The 27,144-nt window shown below is 37.3% G+C and overlaps 1 protein-coding gene across 1 annotated transcript; it reads left to right on the top strand.

Annotated features, from left to right (window-relative positions):
- The first annotated feature begins 4,599 nt into the window (after nt 1-4,599).
- Nucleotides 4,600-27,017, top strand: LOC100889520 (lactadherin-like). Its single transcript, XM_011669447.2, has 10 exons — nt 4,600-4,669; nt 5,117-5,284; nt 9,923-10,027; nt 10,511-10,669; nt 12,610-12,783; nt 14,050-14,372; nt 16,871-17,033; nt 21,304-21,518; nt 24,428-24,577; nt 26,794-27,017. Exons 1-10 carry the CDS (start codon nt 4,621-4,623, stop codon nt 26,935-26,937), a joined length of 1,650 nt encoding a protein of 549 aa, XP_011667749.2. The 5' UTR covers nt 4,600-4,620; the 3' UTR covers nt 26,938-27,017.
- The last annotated feature ends 127 nt before the right edge of the window (nt 27,018-27,144 follow it).

Here is a 27,144-nt window from a genome sequence, read left to right as displayed (position 1 = left end):
AGCGTATCCAAATTGCCATAGCTACGCGCGCGCGTACAAAGACACAATTCTATGCCCGGTCAATATTTTTCACTATACCGCCCAGCAGTCCATAGTGAATTTCATGCCCGCAAATTTGACCAATCAGAGGCCTAGAATCTAGACATGCGGTATATAATACACGTTATCACATAAGAAGCAACACAACATTCGTTCCACGGAAAGCAGGATATCACAATAAAGATATATAATAACTTCATTTTTTTTTAATTGTGAGATCACTGACATCATGAATACAAGTTAAATGTCTGTTTCCGATATGAAACAATACACACAGCTAAAACAAAATGTTATGGTAGGTAATATTTGAAATACAAATTTCAAAAAATCTTTACATTATGTAAATGAATATGGTAAATGGGGAAAAGTTTATTGTTCAAAATCGTCATTAGTAGTCCCTCTAGTAAAATTTGATTGTTTCGACTGTTTTATAAATAAGAAATATACATGTTAGATAACTATATTGTCTATGTCTGTGGTTTCTATAATTTCAGTTCATTTTAACTCCACAATGATCATCATCAGTTAATATATAATGCAATGACATATAAACGGTCGACTTGCCTCTATTTGGTTTGTGATATTGCCATATGTTGGTGTAGTTAGCTTACAACAATAAATCTCCTTACATCTGCCTAAAATCTTGTTCCTTCTTATACACGTAGAAACTAAAATATTGTGATATTGCCATATGTTGGTGTAGTTAACTTACAACAATAAAGCTCCTTACATCTGCCTAAAATCTTGTTTTTTCTTATACACGTAGGAACTAAAATATTGTGATATTGCCATATGTTGGTGTAGTTTAACTTACAACAATAAATCTTCTTGCATCTGCCTAAAACCTTGTTTCTTCCTATAAAAATAATTTTAGGAACTAAAATATCTTCATTATCATTATCAAGCATACAGAAGAGTTCATATCATTTATTTAAGATCCCTTTACATATTAATCGAACTTTTTTTTATGAAGGCAAAAATTATCATTGAATTTTAAGGTCACGTTTACGTAACCCACGTAATTCTTCACGGTTCATCCCGGCCTGTCTGGATGACGCTGAAGTTTAATTAATTATGTTTATATGAGAATAAAACCTCTTTCAGATATCATAATACCAGAAACCATCACGGTCCATCGCGGCCTGTACACCGAAGGTTAATTAACATTATGTTTACATGAGAATAAAGGCTCTTTCAGATATCACAATACCAGAAACCATCACTGTTCATCGCGACCTGTCTGAAGGACACCGAAGGTTAATTAATTTTTGTTGCATGAGAATAAAGACCTTTTCAGATATCACATTAACAAAAACTAACACGATTGTTCATCGCGGCTTATCTGAACGACACTTCAGGTTAATTAATCATGGTAACATGAGGAATAATTGCCAGTAAATTATCAACATACTGTTAACAAAACAAAAAGTATCGATCCTTGAACAAAGCTTCTGATATTATTGTCATAACTTAAAGGAAACCTTAGTTCCATAGAATTAGATGTATTCCTGAAAATTTGATATTTAAATGAAAATATTCTTGGCATGATGTGATTCCTTTTAGCATGGCATGGGCGCAGCCATTTTCTTGAAATTGTGACGTACCAGTTGAAGTGGTACATGTATAATGCACCAAGCTTTAGTTGGAAACACCTTTTAAATCAATAACACAACCTTTACTTTTAAATGAGGAAGAATCATAGCTGTGAAGATAGAAATTATATTTTGGTGAACAAATATATAACAGGAGAACAATTGTAACTAATTCATTACAAAAACTAAAATGTAAAAGTTGATAAATCTATATCAGAAACCTCCACAACAGAAGAGCCCATGTTGTGCTGAGAAAGTGTACTTTTTTCTTGCTTTAAGCCTCTCTTATACACTTTGGTCGAGAATCTTGTGGATTAATCGGCAAGAACATAATAAATCTCTCAGAATAATTTAAGTTATTTCTTGGGGTGAGTTTTCCTTAAGTTTATTTGCGTACATGTAGGCCTGTCATCACTTGTGTAGGTCTTTGTAATAGCTTTTATTCTACATGAAAATGTTCAGAGACTGAGGGCTCGCATCTAAATTCATGTAAAGAAGTTATTACAATTTGTAAATAGTTATTGATAGGTGTACAATAAGACAGGTAAACATATTTGAATGTTAAGAGACGGCCGATATTCAGATGTCATTTGCATAAGAAAATGGTACTCTCTAATATTTGAAATAGATTTATGCCAAAGTAGGGTCCAACATGTTTTTGCAGAGTGATACCAAAGAAAACAAACAAACATAATATCGAAGAAAAAATATTTTGATCACTATTCTAATGATAATAAATACTTATAGAGAAGGATTTGTAAAATAATCTAAGTATATCTTTTTACAGCGTATTACATGATGAAAACCTTTCTACAAACCAAATAAACCAAATAAATAAAAATAAAAAAATGTTTTGTTTAACACATTATAGATTACCTTCTCATGCAGCAAATGTTAATTTTAAAAGTAAGAATAGACATACCCTCATCAATTTCCAGAGAAGTTAGAAGATCTTCCCATTCATACAAGTCATCTTGGGTCGTGAAGGGCTGATATTTAGGCAGCTATCTGCGGGGATTACTGAGACCACGCTTGGTGCCACCATGATGGGTACACCTTCCAGATGACTTTGTATCATGTATTGTTGTCATGTTAGTAGTGGACTGCTATTCAGCACAATTGCTCCATTTTTTGGTGTGCAGCACAGCTTTGCCATGTGTTTTCGTAATAATCTTAAACTGGTGAGAGTGGCTAAGCTGCGATGACCTGTTAATGTGAGGCTGGATCCAGTCACGTATGTTGATTATGGACTTTAGTCGCTCAGTACTTGTATTTGGTTTGTTTAAAGTTTTGGGATATTTTGTTTTGAAGTATGTACTGATATCCTGCTGAATAGCTGATCCACATCTCCGTGCGTATATCCTTTCATAAAGAATCTATTTTTCACCTACAGACATGGCATAGAGCAAAGTACGGAAGTTGTACATATAAATCAGCAAATAAAAATGCTACTAGATATAACAGCCTTGTTCATGTAATTCATTTAATGAGGAGGCACAATTTTGAAAATAACTGAAAATAAAAAAGGAACCGTTTATCTACGAAGTTGTACTCGTTGATAGCTGTTTAACTGTACAATTATCTTAATTTTAACATCTGATAATTAATATAATTGCATTAATTTTCATAATCCCAGCAAATCAATGTTCTATACGCCCTGACAAATGCTTAACATTATCTTTTAAACCAAACAGGAAACAGGAGTAGGGCAAATTATACGAATTTTTTTTTTTTTTATTACAACTATTGCGTTTTATTTCTATCCGTTTCCTAAGTTCTGAATTTCAAAAAGATACGTTAATCTTAATTCTCTGGAATACGTAACAGAATCATTTTAAAACATGACCAAAAGGCAAAATGACATCAAATGACCTGTGCAATTTTTCTTCACCGATTTAAATGAGGTGTTCTACAATTATTTTCAATTAGCCAACATAACTACCTCATAAAAGGTTCATTGCATTTACATGTGACACATGCATAAATGATATTTTCGCTCTCATCACATGTTTGACACAAGTCTTCAGAAATCAAATTCCACATCATTGAATTTTTTTCTCAGTGGTAACAAATTATAAAGTGCTTTAAGGTTAAACTCTCTGGCCCGAATTCACAAAGGAGGTTTGTCGACAAACCTAGGTTTATGTGCGTCATATGACGCGTTTCGACGCGTTTTTACAAACCAGGTTTATAATTACCATAATTATTGCGTATTTGCATTGCTAACATTTCTGCTGCAAGTACAAAATAGACTGCCGAGAGGGGGCATCCGTGCCTTAAACCTCGTTGCGTTTCAAATTATTCCATCAGGAAATCATTCACAATTACAGAGCAAACTGTGTGCTAATACAGCACGAAGACCCTTCAATTAAATTGGCTGAATCGGCAATGTCTCTTTGATGTAGTGGCGTACAATTTTCTAATTTGTTCCAACACATAAAATTACCAAAGTTTCAATTTCTCAAAATAATGATTCAGGAGGATCGTTTCTCTTTAGAGGACCTATAACGATACGTTATACCCGTAATATATTTTGAGTAGTACCCCAAGTGAGGAGCCACTTAAGAGAAAACAGAACTCCATGATTTGTATACTATGACAAACGGGAGAGTTATCCACGACCGCGTCACAATCCACAGAATAAATTGCCAATATGAGATTTGCATATAATATATAATATTGTGATCTAATATTTCTAACATTCATAACTTTCTTTGTCCGATTTATTTCAAACATCCGTCATTCATTTATCCTTTTTTACTGCTAACATGAAATGAACTTATTACAAGGTTTGGATTGCCCTTTAATTAAAAATACACATACAAATCGGGGTGCATGTGCCCCCGCAACCCTAAAATGTCGCTTCTTTATATTTGATATGTAAGGAAAATAAAAAGAACAGGAGAATTTAGTTCCAAACATATACTGGTTATAATTCTCGTTGAAATTTATTTTATTTTCACAGCCTCGCGTGGTGACTGGTTTCGTCATGTTTGTGTTAATGTTCATGATGTCCATGATCCTACTTCAGGGAACAGGTAGGAACCGTACATTTAATGTATCTTCATGTAAATCCTAACGACACGAGGAATAACTATTTAGGTCTATTGGTACAACTGCGTTTGGTTTCAAGCAAATCGGTTTATTTCCTGTATTGATTAATCAAATGTAATGTAATGAAACCTGGGAGAATACACCAAACTAAATCTCCCGTAGTTTTTCATTCCATGTAAATATGATTATTGACTTTCCTGATTCTAATCTTATTGATCTGAATTGTTCAAACATGTCAAACTCAATTCAAATAATTTTTTTATTTTTAAGAGATGATTTCTTCCTGTATTGACTTCTATTCTCTGCACATCGTTCTGAATTATGTGGCTGTTGCCTCCTTTATATATACAAACTGATTAGAGTGTAAACGTATATATTATTTCAAGCATAGAAACATTTTATAATTTTCCTATTCATTTGAAACCTTACAGCTTGTTCCGCTGAACAGCCCTGTCCTATGAAGATTGTGTGCCCAGCGAAGACGTTAGAAAGTGGGAAGGTTGTACAATTAATCTTAAAGGAGGACATAAATTCAGGCATACCAAGTGTATTTAATCTACCCTTCGAGTTACCAAGATCGTACCACTGTTCCATACCAGGTAAGCCGTAGGTTCGGTACAACATAACTCCAACAACACTTCATAACTTTATCCATACCAAGTAGGCCTATATTTGCTTTTCCTTACACTTTATCAAACATTTGCTTCTGGTCGATGCCGGGGTAGAATTGTAATAGTAATTATTACCGGAAAGACATATCTATTTTTAAGCATTTCTATTCCAGGCATATTTGATAAAATCTTCTTAATTTTCAAAAGTTTACTTTTGTGCAATATTGGGTGAGATACTCTGACAAATACAATTACAACTGCCCCTCATAGTATAAGCAATACCTAGTTTATTTCTGGAACGAAACGGTATTTAAATTGAAAAATAGGCTTTTATCATATACGGGGTAAATGAGTCGCTGATATTTTGTTGTATTTTTTTACTAGAAAAACGCAATAATACAGAAAATTATTATCTCTAACCAATTCAAGATGTTTCTTTAGTATTTCTCACTTTGCCTTCCTTGTCCTTCCTTTTCCTTTCTTCTTTCTCTTGCGCTTAGAAACATTGTATTAAGCGCATTATAAATGTAATGTATTATTATTATTATTATTATTATTATTTATTACCGTTATTCTGATACTACAGTTACTGTAGCTATTTGTTTACATACAATAGTATAGCACAACGAAAGCACGTGGTACTGAAAGCAAAATGCATATCTATCAACAAATCATAATTGTATGTCATGTGGGAAAACCTATTATCACGGAAGTGTTAACACTGCTTTTATCTTATGGCAGAGTTTAATCAGGATGGTTGCAATAATGATTTTAAGTTTTTGTATTGTATTTGTATTGTATATATTAAACTTCATTGATGTACATCAATATTCTGTTTATAAACATATAAATCACTTTACAATGTAATATAACAAATCAATATTCTGTTTGGAAACATATATATGTCATATAAGTCAATTTTACAATGTAATGTAATGTATATCATCCAAAAGAATACAAAAGGTTTTGAGGTCTAGAGTTCAGACATCTTTCTCAGAGGCGAATTGGCATACTGAATTAAGCCGCCAAGCACGTAATATATAGACCGGAGGCCCCGCGTCATGTAGAGCGCGAGAGAGAACCAAGATTGGGCCAGAGGATCAAACGTTCGCCCGACAACATGAACTAAACCGGGACGGGGCGCATATAAGCTGTTTAACATATATACGACGCAGAAATCGCCAAAACGACAACCACTGGCGATCGGAAAATTGGCGGCTTACTTCAGTCTGCTAATTTGTGTCTGAAGAAGGTGTATGAACTCTAGTCATCAAAACTGTTACAGGAAATGTGTCCTTTTGAATATGATACAAGAATTTCCAAATCACCGCTTCTATCTTCATTTGCCTTCATATCAAATATATTATTTATGCATGTCAGCTTAAAATGTTCAGTTCACAAATATCGCGAACAATAATCCGTCTTACTTTTATGTATAATACTTGAACAAAAGGTACTCTTGACCACTCTAGAGTTAATTGCAAGGCATGGTAACAAATAATGTATGCTAAGCAGGTCAATAACATTTTTACCATGGTTACTAGAAGATCTTGGGGGAAAACATGAACTGGGACACTCTTTCCTGCTCAAAAGCTGAATAGTATATTCCTACTTCTATTAGACTATTTTGTGGGTGTGTTAAGTTGTTATCTTTTTGTGATATTCCTCCCACACTGTAAAAAAGATTTTGTTCATTGGTAATTTTTACGTATTTTTTCCATGTAGAATTTACTTGAAAACATTAGTTTTGCCACTTACGCACTAAATTTAAGTCTTGCTAACTCAAACTTTCAATTTAGTACAACATACGTGGAATATTTAAGTAAAATCAAATACATAAGAACTTTAAGTAATTTCAGCTTGTATTAATTTAGTAATTTTAACTCAAAATCAGAAATTATACGTATTACTCAAACAATTTATGTTAATTATTCTTATCTTTTTAAAGTAAGGACCGATGCAGTGCGTAATAGAAATATTTACATAATTTATGAATATTCATTAAGACCAAATTAAACTCTTTTTTAAATAAAACAATTCTTTTTTGTGGTTGAATGAAAATTTAAGGACTTTAAAACATTTACTAATTCATTTAACATGGCTAAGCAAAGACAAGACAATTTTTAATTGTTACCCAGTTCAAAACAAATCAAAACTTGATATTTCAGGAAATTGTCAACCAATTTTCCTTTTAAGATGCTACGATCAAGTATATATAAAATTTGGAGCCTTTCAATATGTGTCGAATTGAAGCGTATGTAATAGTTTGTGATGGTGGTAGATATATATATACGGTTAAATCTTAAATAGAAGTAGTGAATGATTAGTGGATGTTACTTGTTAGATTAGATGGGTACCAAATCGTGCAATATGTAATCCTATCATAGCTTTTTTTTAATTATCTAAAATGATTACAATACTTAAATTATTTACGTTAATGTAACTCGATTTAACTGAGTAAAAATTTATTCAGCAAAATAAGTTAATTCTACTTAAGATGCCGTAGGTAATATTTACTTAATAAAAATAAGGCAATTCTTTTCCTCAATTTTATTGAGTTATTTCGACTATTATTTTTTTACAGTGCATAGTACAATCATTTTCAGCAATCTGAAGGATATTTTTCTCCAGCCACATTCTGTACTTTAGTCGTATAGTTTTTAAGTAATGATAGTAATTATTGTTATTGTATTCATTTGTTCTCTTTTTTCCATTATTATTATTACTTTTATTATTATTATATTATTTATTTTTTTGGAGGGGGGCTATTTTTTTTTTTTTTTTTTAACAAAGAACGATCGATGAGGAGAGCCATATAACTAAAATTGGTTCCTACCTTTAATCAAGATGTTTTTGGGGGAAGTAACTACTTCTAGAGGATAGTCCGGTAAGTCAATAATTGAAAGGTTGCTCTTTGAAACGCTAGAAATTCTACTCAGTCTTTGAAAAGAAGATACATTTTAGCCCCTCTTGAGGGCAATGTCTGGATGCTCTCAGCTTAGTGACCAAAAGGTGGAATAAATTGTTAAAGAATAAGTTGTTGAGAATGGCATAATTATGCATTTGCAGATGTGTTGTTATGCTTTGAATTAATTCCGAATATACGAAGATTGTATGGCATTGCCTTTTTAAGGAGAACGAAGATTTAATTTGTAGAAAATCAATGCTCTTTGCATTTTTCTGTTTTCTGTTTGTTTGTTTTTTATAGAGGGAGTGTACTTATGAATTACTGATGTCGTTCTAGTGAAGGTTAAACATTAATGATAATGATTACAAGACGTAATGGAGCTTTCAGCTTTCGAAGAGCTTCCATATATATAACCCTACATGGTACATTAAGTGGACATCATAAAAATCCTAACCCAAACCCTAACCCTAACCCTAAACCTAACCCTAACCCTAATCCTAACCCTAACCCTAATGTCTACTTAATGACTCATTTTTTTTCACTCCAAATGTCCCTCCAATGACGCCTTTAGTTAAATTACATATATAGAAAAGAAGGAAAAAAATTTAATTGGGCCTTCTATGAGAAATAAAACGTAAAAACGTTCAGAAGAAAGCAAATCAGAGGCTTTATTTCCTTAGACAACTTAAGAAACTACACATAGACAATACACTTCTTGTTCTGTTCTATAAATCAATCATTCAGTCTATCTTGACATTCAATCTTATTTGTTACTTTGGTAATGGAACACGTGCTAGCAAAAAGAAAACTGAAAGAATAAGGAAAATTGCTCAGCGCATCATCGGTTTGGAATTGCCCATTTAGAAAATATATATGTTGATCGTACATTGTTGAAGGTAACACGTATTATGAAAGACCCATCACATCCTTTGGTCCATTGTTATAATTTTAACCGATCAGGAATTCGCCTCAGTCTGCGTTCCCCGCATTAGGCGGGAACGCTTCAGACGTTCATTTGTGCCGGATTCGATTCACATTTATAACAGTGGGGTAAAACGAGGGCAAGTTTTGTAGACATTGTATTATTTTATTGTTTTCCTCCATTCCTAGGCAAGTAATCACATTGTATTGTTGGATGTAACGCCATTGATGTTATGTTGTTATTATGTTTTATAATCTGTTTAATTATGTACATTGTTTGTAACACCTATACCAGTGAACAACGAATTTCTATTTTGTATGGACAATAAATCAATTCAATTCAATTCAATTCAAGAGGACACCAATTTCTCCTCTTAATGACAATGTCTACTTAATGACTCATTTTTTCACTCCAAATGTCCCTCTAATGACGCCTTTTAAAAATACATTAATATATATACTAATCAGTTTAAATAGTAAATTAGGCTTACATGAAAAGTCCCCCGACAGGACTTTGTAATTCGCTGGATGCTGTGTCTTATGTCTTTCTCTTCATTTGCACTTTACTATCATTCTTATACGTCACACCTCATTTAAATGTACATGTACTTCATGCTTAGAAATATAATAACGAACTCAATAAATGCTTCAATTTATTATTGTAAGAAATGTATAAATGAAAACTTACTCCCAACAATGTGTTAACGTTTTAAATATGTAAGTGTCAGTTTCAAATTGTCAATTTATGTTGTCCGGTTTCTCAATCGTTATATAAACATTGTGTGGTGTAATTTCAGCGTGTTTATCGAACCCCTGTCAACATGGAGGAACCTGTGAGGAAACAGATCAGGGGTTTAACTGTACATGTCTGGATGGCTACAAAGGAGACAGATGCGAAGACGGTAAGAGGAGGAAACTAATTACAAGAGAAAGAGAGAGCAAGAGAAAGAGCGAGAGAGACAGAGACAGATAAAAGATAGAGACACAAGCAGAGAGAGAGAGAGAGAGATAGAAAGAGAGACACAGAGTAAATGACACAGAGACTGAGAGAGACAGAGAGACAGAGAGCCAGAATCTGATAGTGAGAGAGAGGGCGCTAACTCCATAACAACAACCTCCGAATTATATAAAAATCAACCTCTAAATTGTATCAATATCAATGTTTTCAAAACTACAGTAACAACATTATTTAGGAGAGCACTGTGGCGCGTGGAGTATATTGGTGAATGCTCTTTTCAATTACTCGCATAGGAATGGTCCAGGGATCGATCCTTGCATGATGCTAATACATGTTTGGACACGTATTGTTTTCTTTTTCTTCAAACGTAATGATTGGCTTACATGAACGTTAATCGTTGTATTGTTGCTCAATACATTTTATTTAGATCGCTTCATCCATTCCTTGAGACTAGTCGGTGGAAGTGAAAGCGAAGGAAGAATGGTTATCACATCTCGTTCTCGCCCTACAACCTACATGTTAATCCACCAAAGAAACTGGTCCAGGGACGCTTCCCGGTTAGTCTGCAAGTATCTAGGATATGAAGGTAAATGCTTTATCAAGTTTACAGTCCTGTATTGTGTTCACTTATCTTCGGCAGGTCCGTGGTTATATCCCAGTCACCCCAAGGAAACGGTCTTCTGGTGCAGTTGTTCACGAAAACGTCATCAGTACATGTTCGCCGACAACCTATGAAACGCGTGTATAAAACGTAACACGCGTTGCAATGGGATGTCGGTGAGCTTCGTGAAACAAGTGTGCTCTAGTTTTGGGCGACGACGGAGCCTACGGCGGTAACAAAAAAAATTGTGATTGTATCGTCGGTCGTTCGAAGTTTCCGTCCTGCAAATTTCTCGTTTCGTTTTTTACGACTGCAAGAAAATGGTCAGTTTTATCACGTGATCATCAACTTGAGCACCTGACCTGCCTGATCAAAAATCAAGTTTGCCTGCGAGAAAGTCATTCGTACATGGGCCCTACAGAAAATGTGGCAGTACGTCGTGCGTCCATGCAGCTCTGAAACTGATAATCTGCTTAAGCACATTAACAACCTCCAGCCATCCATCCAGTTCACATCAGAGATAGAGTGTGAAGGGAAGATAGCAAGCTTAGACACTTTAGTTCATAGAAACGACAACCAAAGGCTATGCAGCTCAGTCTATAGAAAGCTTATCCACACAGACCAGTACATAGCGTTTGACTCTCACCATCCCATATCGGTGAAGAGAGGTCTAGTGAAATGTCTATGACAGAGCATCACGCATTGTGACAGGTCCACGACAGCCATGCAAAGAATGGACCCGGGTCCCCAGTTCCCTGAGGTCTTAACGGTTACCAACGCCGTTTTGTACACAGCACCAAGAAGAGATCGTCGGAACCCAGGATCAGAAGGTATAAAAAGACATTCACGGTCTTGCCGTACGATGGTGTCTTCATACAACTCAAGCCCCGCCTAGAGAGCCATGGCATCCGAACGGTTTTCAGATCAGATACCACCCTACGTCAACAACTAACACGCCCCAATGATCCAATTCCTCCACACAGACGGGACGGCATTGTGTACAACATCCCTTGCAAAGGATGTGATAGATCCTACATCAGTGAAACTGCCCGTTCGCTAAAAGAAAGAATCACTGAGCATAAGAGGGACGTCAGGCTCCGCCGAACTGACAACTCAGCCGTAGCCGAACATGCTTGGGCTAACCAGCATCAGCCAGACTGGGACGGGGTTCAGTGCCTTTCCCAAGAACGCCATTGGTATACACGGAGCTGGGTAAAAGAAGCTATCAATATTCGTCTCAATCCCAATAATTTCAACAGAGACAACGGAATCGATGTCCCCGAATTTTAGATGCGTACGATACGGGAGATATTGGGGGAGGAGGGGTGGGGACGGGTGTCCAGATACTTAAAAAACATAAAGCCTTCTCCTTCGCTTTCTGATTTATTTTTTATTACAGTACAATATGAAACACAATTTATATATAAATTATATATGTAACCATGATTTCAACATAGAGTATACAGTAAATAATTCAGATAGGGAAGGAGGCGAAGCTTGAGTTGGGAACGCCAATAATAAGTTAACACAGTTATTGAAAAGAATTCATCAAATAGCAATAACCATCCTGAATATTAATTTTGACTTTTATGATATTGCCAAACAGCAGTCTAAGAAGATTTATGACATATTACTTGTAAACTTGTTCAAGTTGCATTGTTAATCAACTATCCGGATACACAACCTGTCCGGACAAACAACGTCTGGGTGAACATCAATGCCCGTGTACTACATAATCCTAACTGCTCCCAAACAGTTTTTTTAACAATGTAATCTCATGACCAAAACTAATCGATATCTTTAAGACAAATGCAGCAGAGAAATTTAAGTTTACTAGCAGTCATGATTAGCCTCACTAGTATAAATACTTACTTTGTTTCAATTGATCTTTTATTTTCATTTTCTTTCTGATTATCTGTTAAAAGACGTATATGCAACAGTAGGAGGAGATCTCTACGAGATGTCGTTCTTAGATAGAAATTCTGAGGCTGTGACTGTGAGATGTCCTGCCAACGTGATTGACATTACTAACTGCTGGTACGAGGAGACGACGGCGATAAACAGTAGGAACGGGAGTGTAGCTGTTGTTTGCTGTACAGGTGAGTGTTTAAGAAAAATTATTGGCAAGGAGACTTCAAGACACTTAATAAAATTCAAAATTAACCAGGTATTATTATCACTACAACTGCACATTCTCTTTCTGAGTTCCTTAATTTATGAAAGAATCTCTGCATCTTAAACCTCTTTTAAATTCTAAAATGTTTTTTAAAAAAATCTAAAACTCTCCTGTTTACTTTGGAAGGATCAGCACCAGACATCAAAGAATAAAGACACTTAATAAAATTCAAAATTAACCAGGTATTATTATCACTACAACTGCACATTCTCTTTCTGAGTTCGTCAATTTATGAAAGTAACTCTGCATCTTAAACCTCTTTTAAATTCTAAAATGTTAACAAAAAACTCTAAAACTCTCCTGTTTACTTTGGAAGGATCAGCACCAGACATCGAAGAATAAAGACACTTAATGAAATTCAAAATAAACTAGGTATTATTATCACTACAAGTCTACAACTGCACATTCTCTTTCTGAGTTCGTTAATTTATGAAAGTAACTCTGCATCTTAAACCTCTTTTAAATTCTTAAATGTAAACATCAACAAATATTAAACGCTCCTGTTTACTTTGGAAGGATCAGTATCAGATATCGAAGAATAAAGACACTTAATTAGTTTTATTGTGCATCCTTAATAATTTGCCACGTGTTTGCATTAATTATCGGTAGTTGAGACTCTCCATCTCAATCATCCTCGGTTTTCGGCACAAACAGTTTCAATAGGGTTCGTAATAGAATTTACAGGGATTCTAAACACCTAAAACATGGACGGTGCTCAGACATTTGCTTGAGCGACAAATGTCCATGGCTTCAATTTGTCAAAGATATAGGACCGTATGCTTCACAAACATGACCCGGTGTCTAAGATCAAGTTTAACAACAGAAAAATATGATCCCGCACTAAACTTTCCCTGCTAAAAAAAAAGGTTTTGAATAAAAACTTAGGCCCTACCTGGGGTTCAAGATTTAGTAGAATACGGACCAAATGGTAAAGGATACGGTTGTAATTGGGTTTCAGGTTATGTTTAGGTTCAGCGTCAGGGTTGGGTAAAGCGTTCCGGATCAACTAAGACAGGTGGTGGGTAAAAACCTCAAGATATTCACATGTCCCCTAACCCACAAGTGCTAGAACTTCAAGATGCGCAAGGTTATGAATGCTGATTTAGCCCGACTAGTTAGGTTATAGTTTATAAACAGTCTCTGAGTTTTAAATACCAAAAATTGCAATTCTTTGATTCTTTTTCAACAGTGAACTTGTGCAGCACACCTCGAGGCAGTCCAGTTGGTCTAGAAAGCGGTAAGGTTCCCGACAGTGCTATTACAGTTTCGAGTGAGTTCGGTCCTGGCGTTAGTAAACAACATGTCCGTCTTAACAATCATTCTGCGTGGGTCCCTGAAGGGGCTGACGAAGACCCCTGGCTTCAGATCGAATTCGATTCCACCTTTGTCATCACCGCCATCATGACGCAAGGCTGGAGTAATGATCAGTGGGTGACATCGTACACAGTTTCATCCAGTATGGACGGAGCATCTTGGACCGACTACCAGGATATCAACACCACCACAGTCAAGGTATTAACACTTGGTTTGCTTTCTTGGCCTCTTTGCTCAGTCGCCGCGTTTGTCGGACATGCCATTTTTAACAACCAAAAATATGTATTAATTAACGGAATGTTTGTTTTATGCAACACAATGGCTTTGCAAAATTACCCTTGTCCGATCTTGATAGCTTCAACAACAACCCTTAATAATAATAATAATAATAATAGGCATTTGTATAGCGCCGTCTATCTAGACAATGCTATTCCGAGGCGCACAAGAAAAATAGAAAGAATGGGAAAGTTTGGACGAGAAATTTCGGATGAGTGTATAGTGCCAAGTACAGGTCTTCTTCTTCTTCTTCTATGTGCCATATCCTGAGACGTTGGCGACCATGGAGTGCCACAACTCTCTATCCCATATTCTATGAAGTAATTCATTCTCCCCGAGATCAATTCCACATTCAGAAATCCCACTCCTTAAGCTACTCATCCACAGAATCCTCCTTCTACCCCTACTCCTCCTCCCCTCGATTCTTCCAGTCAGTGCAAGATTTTCCAAACCATTCTTCCGTATAACATGGCCCAAGAAGCTCAGCTGTCGACCTCTTATATTATTCAGAAGCTTTCGTCTTGTTCCTGCAATGGCAAATACCTCATCATTAGAAATTCTTTCTGTTCATGAAATTCTTAGCATCCTTCTCAGGAACCAAGCTTTCTTAGGTCTGATGTCAGGGTCCAAGCTTCACATCCTGATCCATACATTAGAACTGGATACACGTAGCAATTGAGTACGCGGAGTCTTGTTTTCATCTTCAGCTTCTTATTCTTTGGGATGTTTTCTAACTTGGAGAAAGTTGATTTTGCAAGTGCAATCCTTCTCTTGATTTCTTGCTCGCCTCTTGCATCGTCGGTAATTGTAGTCCCGAGGTAATTAACAGAGGTGGCTTGCTTTATTTGATTGTTGTTGATCTTAAGAGAGTATGGTATTCCTCCCTTCTTTGAAATTACCATGCATTCCGTACAGGTATTGTTAAAAAAAGATAAGATTCCAGCTTGGATTTAAAGGTCTCTAAGGAAGTTATGATTCTCAAATTAAATGGTAAATTATTCCAAAGACAAGGTGCTGCAGATGAAAAAGCCCTTTCACCACAGGCTACTCGTGTCTTTGGGATCTTAAGAAGATGCTGGTGTGATGATCTTAGACTACGAGCTGGTGTATAAGGTTGTGTAAATAGTTTGGTGCCGATCCGTTTACATCCTTCCATGTGAGGAGAAGAATTTAAACACCGGTATAGATTAATCATGCCTTGGAAACAATTAAATCATAATGTCTGTCCAATGATGAATAGAATGTGACACAGGAAGATTATTTGTGTGGGATATAAAGAGTTAATCTCAATCAAATAAATAATTATAATGAGTGGAAATGGTGTACGTGATCCCAGATATTGAGGGGCACTGGTATCATTGGGTGAGGGCACCGGTCTCATTGGAGAAATGATATGCTGATTTACCTGATCCTAATTCTCTCTTTGCCTTTTCCCCCCTCTTTTTATGACGTGCCTCCTTTCGGATGAAGGGGCACGTGCCTCCCCCGTGTGCCCCAATATAGCTACGCCACTTAGAATGAATATAAGAATTCCACAGATTTTTGTTTTTCTCAATTTTAGAATATTCTGTATGGATGGCAGTGGGGTTCTTGTTCTGATACAGTCGTAATGAAATGCCCTAAAATCTCCTCCAATTCAGTGGATGTTTATAGTTCAACCCTCATGTCAACTTATCACAGAGAGAGGGAGACATGTAAGATATAACTCAGCACAGACTGTAGGCTATATGTACGGCGAAAGTAGTTAGAAATTTGCAATCCATTAAGACCAAATTGACAAAACGAACTTTTTTTTAAAATCTTGTGGAAAGCATTAAATGTGTCCTGATCACTAATTGCTGTGTTAACGTTTAAAGATAAGTTGAGTTTTGGTAATGTGATTGCATTGTGAAAGAAATAGTGTGGAATCGATCAGAAAAGAAACAGTATAGATACGTAACTGCCTAATAGTATGGCAAAAGAAAGCAAATTGTTAAAATCTTATCCCTATTGCGGCTGAAGAATGCGTCGAGGTTTGATTATTTGTTGACTTAAAATGACACTTTATTGTCAAGAATTATGTCAACCGACAGACGGAAAGTTACAAGTCGAGATAATAATGCAATTTCTTTTGAAGATAGAATACAAGGGATTTATAAAGGTCCAGGATGCTGGTAATTGAATGTCATCAATAAAAAAGAAGGCAATAAATGTTCAAATGTAGATTTGTATCTATTAATTGTGTTAAAATGTGAAATAGTGATGATGATGGTATGGACATTTTTTACAGAGGTATTGCAAATGAATAATAGCAAAGTAAGGACAAAAGTATTACCAAAGTGACGTCACAGGGTTAATTGGGTTAATTATTAGATATTGGAAATTCTACATTTCAAACCCAAATTAATCTCATTATGAATTGGTTTTATTATCTCTTTCAGGTATTCATAGGAAACTACCACCCTAATAGTTCTGTTGTGCACACCATCTTTCCGCCGGTCAAATGCCAATTCTTTCGTATCCATCCCAAGACAGCCCATGATGGGGTACACCTGGCCCTCAGGCTAGAGCTTACTGGCTATGGACCTCTCACTGACTTATTAGGTAGGTACAGCCGCATTCTCTCTAATGTTTTGCTATGTACAGGACACTTGTGTCGGGCAGAGAATTGAATTGCAGACCGTGTGATCTTCAGTCCGGTGGCTTATCCACCAGTGAGTCCGATAGAAAACACGACAAGCTATATACATTGCAGGCGCGGATCCAGGGGGGGGGGGGCCGAGCGGGCCTTGGCCCCCCCCCCCCCCCCCCCCGCCAAAAAAAAAAAAAAAAAAAAAAAAAAAGGAGAGAGAGAGAAGGAAAAGAAGGGAAAGGGAAAGAGGAGAGAAAGGGGAAAAAGGAAGAGGAAGAAGAAAAGAAAAGAGGGAAGAAGGAGATCGGGGGGGGGGGTAAAGGACTTGTCTCCCAGGCTGTTGCCTCCCCCTCCCCCCCCCCCCCGCCAGCAAGGTAGATCGGGGGGGGGGGGCTTTGGAGAAATAGAATTCAAACGTGGTTTATTTCCAATTCCATAACGGTGGTTTACAAATAATGCTGAAATGAGATAATTTTCCGAGATTTTTCCTCACTTTATGCGTTTGTTGGAAAATGACAAATTCCTAAATTTACAGCCAGGCAAGAAAATGCTTCTTGAGATGCCTACATATCAGGGCCCGCGGAACGGCAGGGTTTGGGATCTTCGAGCCCTCCCCCCCCCCCCCTCCCCCACACACTTTCTTTGAAAAAGTATATTAAAGAGAAATAGAAAGAAAGAGAGCGAGAAAGAAAAAATAGTTAACTGCCAGTGTCACAATATAATGGGGTATCAAAATATGCTCATCTGACCATGATTAAATGCCTAAAACCCCAAGGGCTCTGCATGCCCCCTGGATTCCACCTATAGGGCCTTAAGACGGGCCCTTAGATGCTCATCTGACGGTCATTTAATGCCTCACCCTGATTTCTGGGGGCTCTGCCCCCTGGACCCCACGCCAAATTGTGTCCTGCCAGTGTCACAAATCATAAGGTATCAAAAATGCTCATCTGACCGTAATTAAGCGCCTAAAACCCCTGAGCTTCCGGGGGCTCTGCCCCCTGGACCCAACCAAGAGCCCTCAGGCGGGCCCCTTCAACTCATCTGACCGTAATTGAGTGCCTAAAACCCTTGAGATTCCGGGGCTCCGCCCCCTGAACCAGTGACCTGCCACTGTAACAATTAGGTATCAAAATAATGCTCATCAATAATGCTCATCCAAGAGCCCTCAGGCGGGCCCCTTCAACTCATCTGACCGTAAATTAAATGCCTAAAACTCCTGAACTTCCGAGGCTCTGGACCCCGCCTAGAGCCCTAAGGCGGACCCCTGAATGCTAATCTGACCGTAAATTAAAACCTTATACCCCTGAGCTTCCGGGGCGGACAAGGTATCAACATTATGTTTATCTGACCGCAGGCGCGTAGCCAGGGGGGCGGTGGGGTGGTCCCCCCCATAAACGCCGGCCAAAAGAAAGAGAGGAGTGAAAAGGAAAAGGACGTAGGAAGAAAAGGGAATAGACAAAGAACATTTTTGAAATTCAGACAAGGATTAAGAGTCGAGAACGGTACAACGAATCGTCTTCTTTCTTTAATAATTTAATGAAACGTCGAAGCTTTCGCACTTTGCTCGGGTGGGGGAAACTAAATTATTTTCGAGAGCGGAACAACGAATCGTCTTCTTTCTCTTATGATTTAATGAAACATAAATGCTTCCGCGCTTCGCGTGGGAGGGAAACTGAATTTAGACAAGGATTAAAAGTCATAACGGTACAACGAATCGTCTTCTTTCGCTAATGATTTAATGAAACGTAAAAGCTTCCGCGCTTTGCGCGGGTGGAGGAAACTAAATTATTTTCGAGAGCGGAACAACGAATCGTCTTCATTCTCTAAAAATTTAATGAAACGTCTAAGCGGGGGAAAAACTGAATTTAGACAAGGATTAAAAGTCGAGAACGGTACAACGAATCGTCTTCTTTCTCTAATGATTTAATGAAACGTAAAAGCTTCCGCGCTTCGCGTGGGAGGGGTGGAAACTGAATTTAGACAAGGATTAAAAGTCATAATGGTACAACGAATCGTCTTCTTTCTCTAATGATTAAATGAAACGTAAAAGCTTGGGAGAAACTGAATTTAGACGAAGATTAAGAGTCGATAACGACACAACGAATCGTCTTCTTTCTCTAATAATTTAATAAAACGTCGAAGCTTCCGCGCTTCGCGCGGTAGGGGGTGGGGAGGGGTAAAACTGAATTGTGACAAGGATTAAGAGTCGAGAACGGTACAACGAATCGTTTTCTTTCTCTATTATATAAAGCTTTCGTAAAAGCTTTCGCGCTTCCCGCGGAATGGGGGGAATCATAATTCAGACGAGGATTATTTTTGGGAATGGTACAACGAATCGTCTTCTTTCTCTAATAATTTATTGAAATGTCAAAGTTTCCGCGCTTCGCGGAGGAGGGATGGGAAAAACTCGCCCGGCCTCCCTGCCCCCAACCCCCCCCCCCCCCCCCTAATTACGTCACTGCTGGTCACCATTACGTACCAATATTTGGCTCGCATAATTTCAAATTTGGGCCCCCCCCCCCCCCTAAGAAATCCTGGATCCGCGCCTGATACATTGTACATAATACCTCAGTCAATTCGCCAAATCGAATCCAAATCTACTAAAAATAGAATCATTTTGGGCCAGTCGTAAGTTCTTGTCCGTTCTGTTGTTGCTATATAAGGGGCGGTGTTCTGAAACGTCACTTTTGTGTCCATGCCCAGTTAGCACGAGGTTAGTTGTGGGTATGCTTATGGTGGCTATAACCATGAACCTATTACGGATGGACAGTCAACGTGATTCTTTCTTTGATCCTATCATAGTCGCCGTCTTTTGATTATGTGCATCTTAATGAGAACATTCAGCTGTTTTAACAATGATGACTGCGTAAGCATTTTCGGGCTTTGACAAAGGAGCAGTTTCCCTCTCTTGGGTTTTGTTTGGATGGTGTGCTCTGTAAGAGTGTGTCTTAAATAAAAACATTCCCAATGGGGAGCAGCAAAGTTGAAAAGCAGACGATTTTGGTGATATGAAATGTATTATTACTGATTCGAACACCTTCGCACACCCCCATGACCTTATAAAACAATTAGAAGGCCATAATCTTTATAAGCCCTGTGCGTTGTAACTCTGGAATATTATGCGGAAATTGGGGAAAACGGGATTTTAAATCACAACCAATCCAAGTATAACCTCTACCTGGTAATATCAATATGTGTTTCAAAATAAAATACAGTACACGGAATATCAATTTCCGACTATAAACCAGAACTGCACATCGATTTTCCATGATTTAAGCGAGTTATTATCTTCTGCGCATGTAGATTAACATGTTTAAAATCACTATCTTGATTCTGTTCCGGCTTATTGGCGGCGACCATGATGAGATCAAAGAGAAGAAACATGTACGGAATGTTATTGAGACGACATTGACGAAGACAATCACAATGAATTCATTAAGAAAACGATGAATGCCCATTCGTAATAGGTCCATGCTATAACCGAGCCACCAAGGTAACTAGCGCTGAAACATATCAGGTAACCATTCACACCTGGGAATGTATAGATTAACGGTTTGCTACAGGACACTTGTGTCGGGCAGAGAATTAAATTGCAGACCCTGTGATCTTCAGTCCGGTGGCTTATCCACCAGTGAGTCCGATAGAAAACACGACACGCTATATATATAATACCTCAGTCAATTCGCCAAATCGAATCCTAATCTACTAAAAACAGAATCATTTTGGGCCAGTCGTAAGTTTTTGTTCGTTCTGTTGTTGCTATTTTACTTTTGGGGTTGTAGAAAAAGGGGACCAGCCTAGATAGGTCAATGGCCTTTTCTGGTCCCTCACATCCCTACTCCACCCATTAATCATTTTAGTGTTACTGTTGTTGTTTTATTTTGTTGTTGTAATTGTTCTTATTATATTCTATATATATTGCATTTTGTATAATTGTATTTTGAATGTTATAATGCTGTAAGTTTTTATTGGATGTGAAATAAACTGAACTTGAACTTGAACTATAAGGGGCGATATTCTGAAACGTCACTTGTGTCCATGCCCAGTTAGCATGAGGTTAGTTGTGGGTATGCTTATGGTTGACGCCTGTGGTGTTCTCGCAGTGGTTGAACTATATGGAGTTAAAAGAGTTTTGGTTTTCTGAAAACTCTATTAGCAACTAACTTCTAAACCATAAAAGACCTAATAGGCCTTTTTTATACACTGACATTTCGTTATTCGTGTTAATTGTGTTGTCTTCAGCTGCGATGAACTACGGAGAGGTTAGTTGTTCGCGTCCTATCCGAGGGGGAAGTATGGGAGTGGAAGATGGACGAATCCCAGACTCTAGTCTCACCTCCTCATCGATTTATGATTCTCGTTTCCCTGCATATAATGGAAGATTGAACGGCGGAGCGACGTTACCTGAAAAGGTAGCATGGATTGCCAGCGTCGATGACATAGATAAATGGGTCAAGGTGAGTCCGGTAACACTAATTATAATAATGATTTGTTTTTTTACCAAGGAAAGCCAAGTCAGCATTAATGCCATTCTCCTTGAAGTTCGTACACTTACCAAATTCTTAACTTCAACAGCAGACATAGCGCTAACCTACCCTAATCGTAACCCTAACGTAATGTCCAAATGAAACCCTAACCCTAACCCTAAGATGGCATATGATTATGGATGATTTTTTCCCTCCCCTGCTGCTTTGAAAGCAAGTATTTGCTTGTATTTGTTCAGACTTGTTTGCAAAGATATTTCTTTGAGCTGTAAAGCGCTTCCATACTTAAAAACTAGTTTCGCATTGCCCTGGATAGTTGGAAACGCTATGGGGATGCATATTCTTAGTTTTTGTCTTGATCACTTAAAGCCCCACTGTCCTACTTGTAGCTACTTGCTCCCTCTATATAGAAAACTTCCCCAATCGGTGCCAGTTGGTCCCCCATGATCCTCTTTTTCTTATGTTAGTTGAGAGCTGAGTTGATGAGATAGCCACCTGTCAGTGACCTCGCTGTATGGTCTAATCCCTCCTAGACAAACTAGTAATGACGGTCTTTAATAAAGATGTTAGGAAAGTGTGTGACCTAATGAAAACTGTTTGATTTAAAGCATGAAACCTCTCTTCTTCTTAATATGTTTTTAGTCGTCATCTTACGGCCACACACAGACACACACGAACACACATAATATATATATAAATATATGTATATCAAGCTAATTAGCATGTATTCATGCTCAAAGCTAGGATCCAACTGAGGCACAGGGCTTGTCATTATTAAAAAATCACCTGCCCCCCCCCCTCCCCCCCCCCCCCCCAGTCAACTGAATCTGGTTTCGCCCAAACGACTGACCCGTCTCTGTGGTCTAGTAGTTATGACATTGGCGTTCTAACCCATTCTCAAATGGGAGGGCAGCAATTGGAAACTCTGATAGAGCTTAGCACCATTTTTCTCGAACTTTCCTTTTTCCAAAATTGCATATACAGTGCGTCCCAGAAAAAAAAAGAAACTGAGAATTTTCGATGTTTTATCATAACTTGATCTCATTTATAATTGATAAATGACACATATTTAAAAAGCTTAGATCCTCTCTTTTTATTTGATGCAACTTATTATGATGCATATGTCACGCATGAGTGATTAAAATCAATTTGAAGAGAGGAAACCGAAAAGTCGTTTGGCAGGCGGTATCTGAATTTCAAAGAGAAAATCACATTTCTAGAAAGTTTGGTTTCTTCCCTTTCGTATGACACCTCAATCAGGAAAAATGAACAAGGAATGACAAAGTTCTGTTTGTTTAAAGTAGCCCTTACATTTTCATAATTTTAGCAAACAAATTCGTTTCGTTTTCACTGGCTGCCTGCCGTAGCAGAAAGCAGAATAGACAAAAGACTTAACTCCGTTTCGTTGACAATCAGCCATGCATGAAGTCTTTCGTCTACGGCTGATTGTCAACGAAACGGAGTTAAATCTTTTGTTAATTTCGTTTGTTGGTACGGCAGGCAGCCAGTGAAAACGAATTCGTTTTATCAAATTATGGAAATGCAAGCATTACTTTAAAAAAACAGAACTTTGTTATTCCTGGCTCATTTTTCCTGATTGAGGTGTCATATGAAAGGGCAGAAACTCAACTTTCTAGAAATGTGATTTTCTGTTAGAAATTCAGATACCGTCCGCCAAATGACTTTTTGTTTTCCTCTCTTAAAAATTGATTTTAATCACTCATGCGTGAAATATGCATTTTTATGAGTTGCATCAAATGAAAGAGGATGATCTAAGCTTTCCAAATATGTGTCATTTATCAATTATAATTGTGATTAAGTTATGATAAAACATCGATAATTCTCGGTTTCGTTTTATCTGGGACGCACTGTATACTAAAAAGAATAATAACGTAGTGATGCGCTTATCAAGTTAACGTCTCTATGCGCTTCCAAAGGACATTTGATATTAGTTATATGAGAGCCGTTGTTTGCAAAGATGTTTGCATTTGTCAAATGTCTTTGTCTCCCAAAACAACCACCTAAACTTTAAACAAGACCCAATAACCAATGTTATAATTACCAATCTATTTTTAGGAAAATGACATTTCCATATGTTTTGTACACAAATCACGAAAATGAGCGATTTTCGGGCTGACATGCAAAAACAAAAGGTCACGTGACCTTGTGACTGTAGGTCCGATTTTCAAAAAAAATCTTTGAAAAGATGCGCAAGACTCGAAATAAAAAAGTAAGCGAGCGGCGGGGCGCCATCCATATGCGTTCCCGAACAATCAGAAAAATCGTGGAGGGGGAGCCATAATGCCCCCCCCCCCGGCATTATTAGGGTTAAACCAGTAAGTGCTCAGTTAATATATGTAGCATTTATCATAGTCCATCAATTTTGCTATAATAATAAGAGTCGTGTGTATTGTAATTGTCTTTTGTTTGAATTTTTGAAACTATCGTGACTTTTGTTTTATGCATATTTGTTATCACTGAATGTCTTGCCTAACTAATAAAAATAAAATTACCCGAAAAATGGTTGAGGGCCTGTTTTATTAGTTGTGGCTTTTGTTATGCAAAGACAATTCATATGTTCTTCCTAAATTACTGATTTTGCACTTTATGAACTATTTTAAGATTACGCTGAACCATCACTAAAAGGGTAATGATAAATTTGTAATCAATGCTGGCTACTGGTATCTTTCACCTAAGCCTTGAAGAAAAGTAAAAGTGAAACCCAGAACCTGAAAACTATTTAATTTCGGTGTAAATCTAGATTTCTGCTTGCTCTCCAGTTTTAAATAATTTATTTATATATATATATATATATTCATATTCATTTATTAATTACTTACTTGTTGATAATTCTTACTCCCATTTATGCACTGACGAGTCAGATAGATCTTGGAAAGGCCACCGACGTTACTGGTGTTATCGTACAAGGCAGATACGAGTATTCATACTGGGTTACGTCTTTCAAGGTATCCTATTCGCTGGATGACGTGATGTGGACTTTCGCTTTGGAACCACAATGTAGTGAACAAAAAGTAAGTTACTATGTCAGTCAGACGTAACTTCGGAATCCGGACACAGTTAAATACGCCGAAAACAGCGTACAACGCACGATTAATATAGAGCCCGTATAGTTCAATGCGAGGCATTGTGTAAAACGGCATTGGGAAAACATTGCGACCTGTTGTTGATCTCCATTCATTTAAAAAAAATGATGCTGTTGATATATTTTTTTCTTTCTAAACGTTTGTCATTGAAATAAAGTTATGACCCCAAATATCCACAGATCTTTTACTCTTGGAGAAGTCCCAATTTGTGTATTTTAGATTAATCAATGCCAAAGTCATTTATGTGCTTCATGAACAAGCTTTTGTTTGCCCTCTTGTATCATAAGAATGTACCGTAGGTGCACACGTGAATATTAGGGACTTTTAGATTCGCACGAAGACAATATTAGGTCTATGCTACGATCGACGTCCTTGTAATGCACTGCCTTGAATAGACGTCACACGTATCAGTCCACGCAAATCTAAAAGTCCCTAATGAGCACGTATTCCTGTCCGTGGGTTCAACAATTTTATCAGAAATGACCTTTATCTGTCCATGCGCAGATAGTATTTACAAAAAGGCTTAGCTTCCAATGCACGAGACCAAACATTCCGAAATATCCCGTATACCTACAGCCCATGAGACATTAAAATACAGGGTATTCTACTTACACTTTACTTTAATGTTACGTTCACTGCCATCTGCTGCTCAGTGTCCCGGTGTGTCGACAGCCATGTCCCACAATGCAATACCCACCGATAACGCGTTGTTTTTGTTGTTGTTGTTGTTGGGTATGTTGGCGCTATCCATCGATTTCGATTTCCGCCAGGCTGTGTGTGAGGGCGTCTTGCTCTTCTGCTGCTCTACGTTTCTGTGATTTTGATACTTATCATACTTGCCCAGTGTGTGCATGAGATAAAGATTTATCTTGGCCTTTGTTAATGGCTAAGTGCAAGATTGAAGATTATGGTGGGGTTAATGTGCTCGTTACTCAAGGGTGTCGATTTGTATCCGTGGTTGGGGGGGGGGTGATATAGGTGCCTAAATATTTTCGGCAATGGATCAAAGCAACCAAGGGGTTAGAAGCGTGTGCTACTTTTGCGCTTCGCGTTTAACATTTAGCTTGTTGCTTTTTAACGCTGCGGCCTTGAATTTGGCGCAATGCATTTCTATGATGCTGTTGATTGAACAAATTGAATACATTCATCAATTCCTGATGAAGCCGTATGAGCGAGAATTCAATTTATTCTTGTCTCATATACGGTTGTCTCATTTACTTCGTACATGTATATGTAATTATGACAATGAGATAGCAAAATGTGTATGTTGATGGTCATCTTGCGAGTAATAACCAACTACTCTCGTCTGGCTCTCATCATTAATTTTTCTCTTCATTTTTTTTTTTTTTGATGGTGAATTATTGGGGGGATGATTGTACAGGGCATCCCCCCACCTGAAATATTGGGGGGATATATCCCCCCCATCCCCCCCCCCCCCCGGGATCGACACCCATGTCGTTACTCATTATTTTTTAGTCATTTATTGTTAGAGCTGGTTGTAATTAATATCATGAAGTTTCGGTGTAAATTTATAGGGTTAATGATAAATAATGTGTCTTATGTTTAGTATGCGCATTTAATAATCGGATGCCATCATTTATTCAGGCTTTCGTATGTCCATCATCTCCTCCGCCACTCTGTTACTTTTTAGAAAAATAAAAAAATCCTGAAAAGCACAAGAATGATAACAACACAATGCTATAATACACTTTATAATTCTCGATATCTTCCAGTACCTTTTATAAAGGCTAAAATGATTGAGCAGTTTTCCAAGTAGATTTTTGAGGATTTTCTTTTTTTGCGTAGCGATGCTTGGGTACAGGAACCGGAAGTCGCTTTATGCACGCATTCACCGAATGATGGCGAAATTAACGATACATTACAAATTGCATAATAAACCATTTTTAATTGAACCAAACAATTCATTTTGTGTAATCATATATATTCATACCCAGCTTACATGTATTTATTCGACATCGTTTTTAGACAATTTGATCATGTCTATTCGACAGCAATTCATGTACTTTTGCAATTTGCAGTTCAGCTAATGCCGCGAGACAAATTGTATAATAAACCATTTTTAATTGAACCAAATAATCCATGCAATGCCCCTAAAATGATCCTTTCGTCTTCATGATCTTCAGGTCTACGTGGCAAACTACGTTAACAACATTCCCGAGACCATACTGTTCCCTCGACCAATCACTGCTCGATACGTCAGAATACACCTAGTCACGTGGCACAGACTCCCGGCCTTAAGATATGAAGTTCTTGGCATAGTTGAATAGACTGAAGTTTTACAGCATGAGGACTTCTTCTGTTGTTTTGTTTGTATTTTATATTATTATAATTATTATAATAATAATTATATTATTAATTATATTGTTATCATTATCATTATTATTATCATAATAATATTATCATTACCAATAACTATTTAATATTATCATCATCATCATGATTATTATCATTACTGTTATTATTACTATCATTAT

This window comes from Strongylocentrotus purpuratus, unplaced genomic scaffold (genome assembly GCF_000002235.5).
Source record: "Strongylocentrotus purpuratus isolate Spur 01 unplaced genomic scaffold, Spur_5.0 spur5_scaffold_18, whole genome shotgun sequence".
Taxonomy (NCBI): Eukaryota; Metazoa; Echinodermata; class Echinoidea; order Camarodonta; family Strongylocentrotidae; genus Strongylocentrotus; species Strongylocentrotus purpuratus.
This window is presented reverse-complemented; position numbering and strand designations above follow the sequence as displayed.

Excerpts from the sequence above, each read along its gene's own strand:
- LOC100889520 (XM_011669447.2), top strand. The coding sequence starts at position 4,621 with ATGTTTGTGTTAATGTTCATGATGTCCATGATCCTACTTCAGGGAACA. Across the intron at positions 21,519-24,427 it reads ACATAGATAAATGGGTCAAG|ATAGATCTTGGAAAGGCCAC; the intron begins GTGAGTCCGGTA and ends CTGACGAGTCAG. Across the intron at positions 24,578-26,793 it reads CACAATGTAGTGAACAAAAA|GTCTACGTGGCAAACTACGT; the intron begins GTAAGTTACTAT and ends CATGATCTTCAG.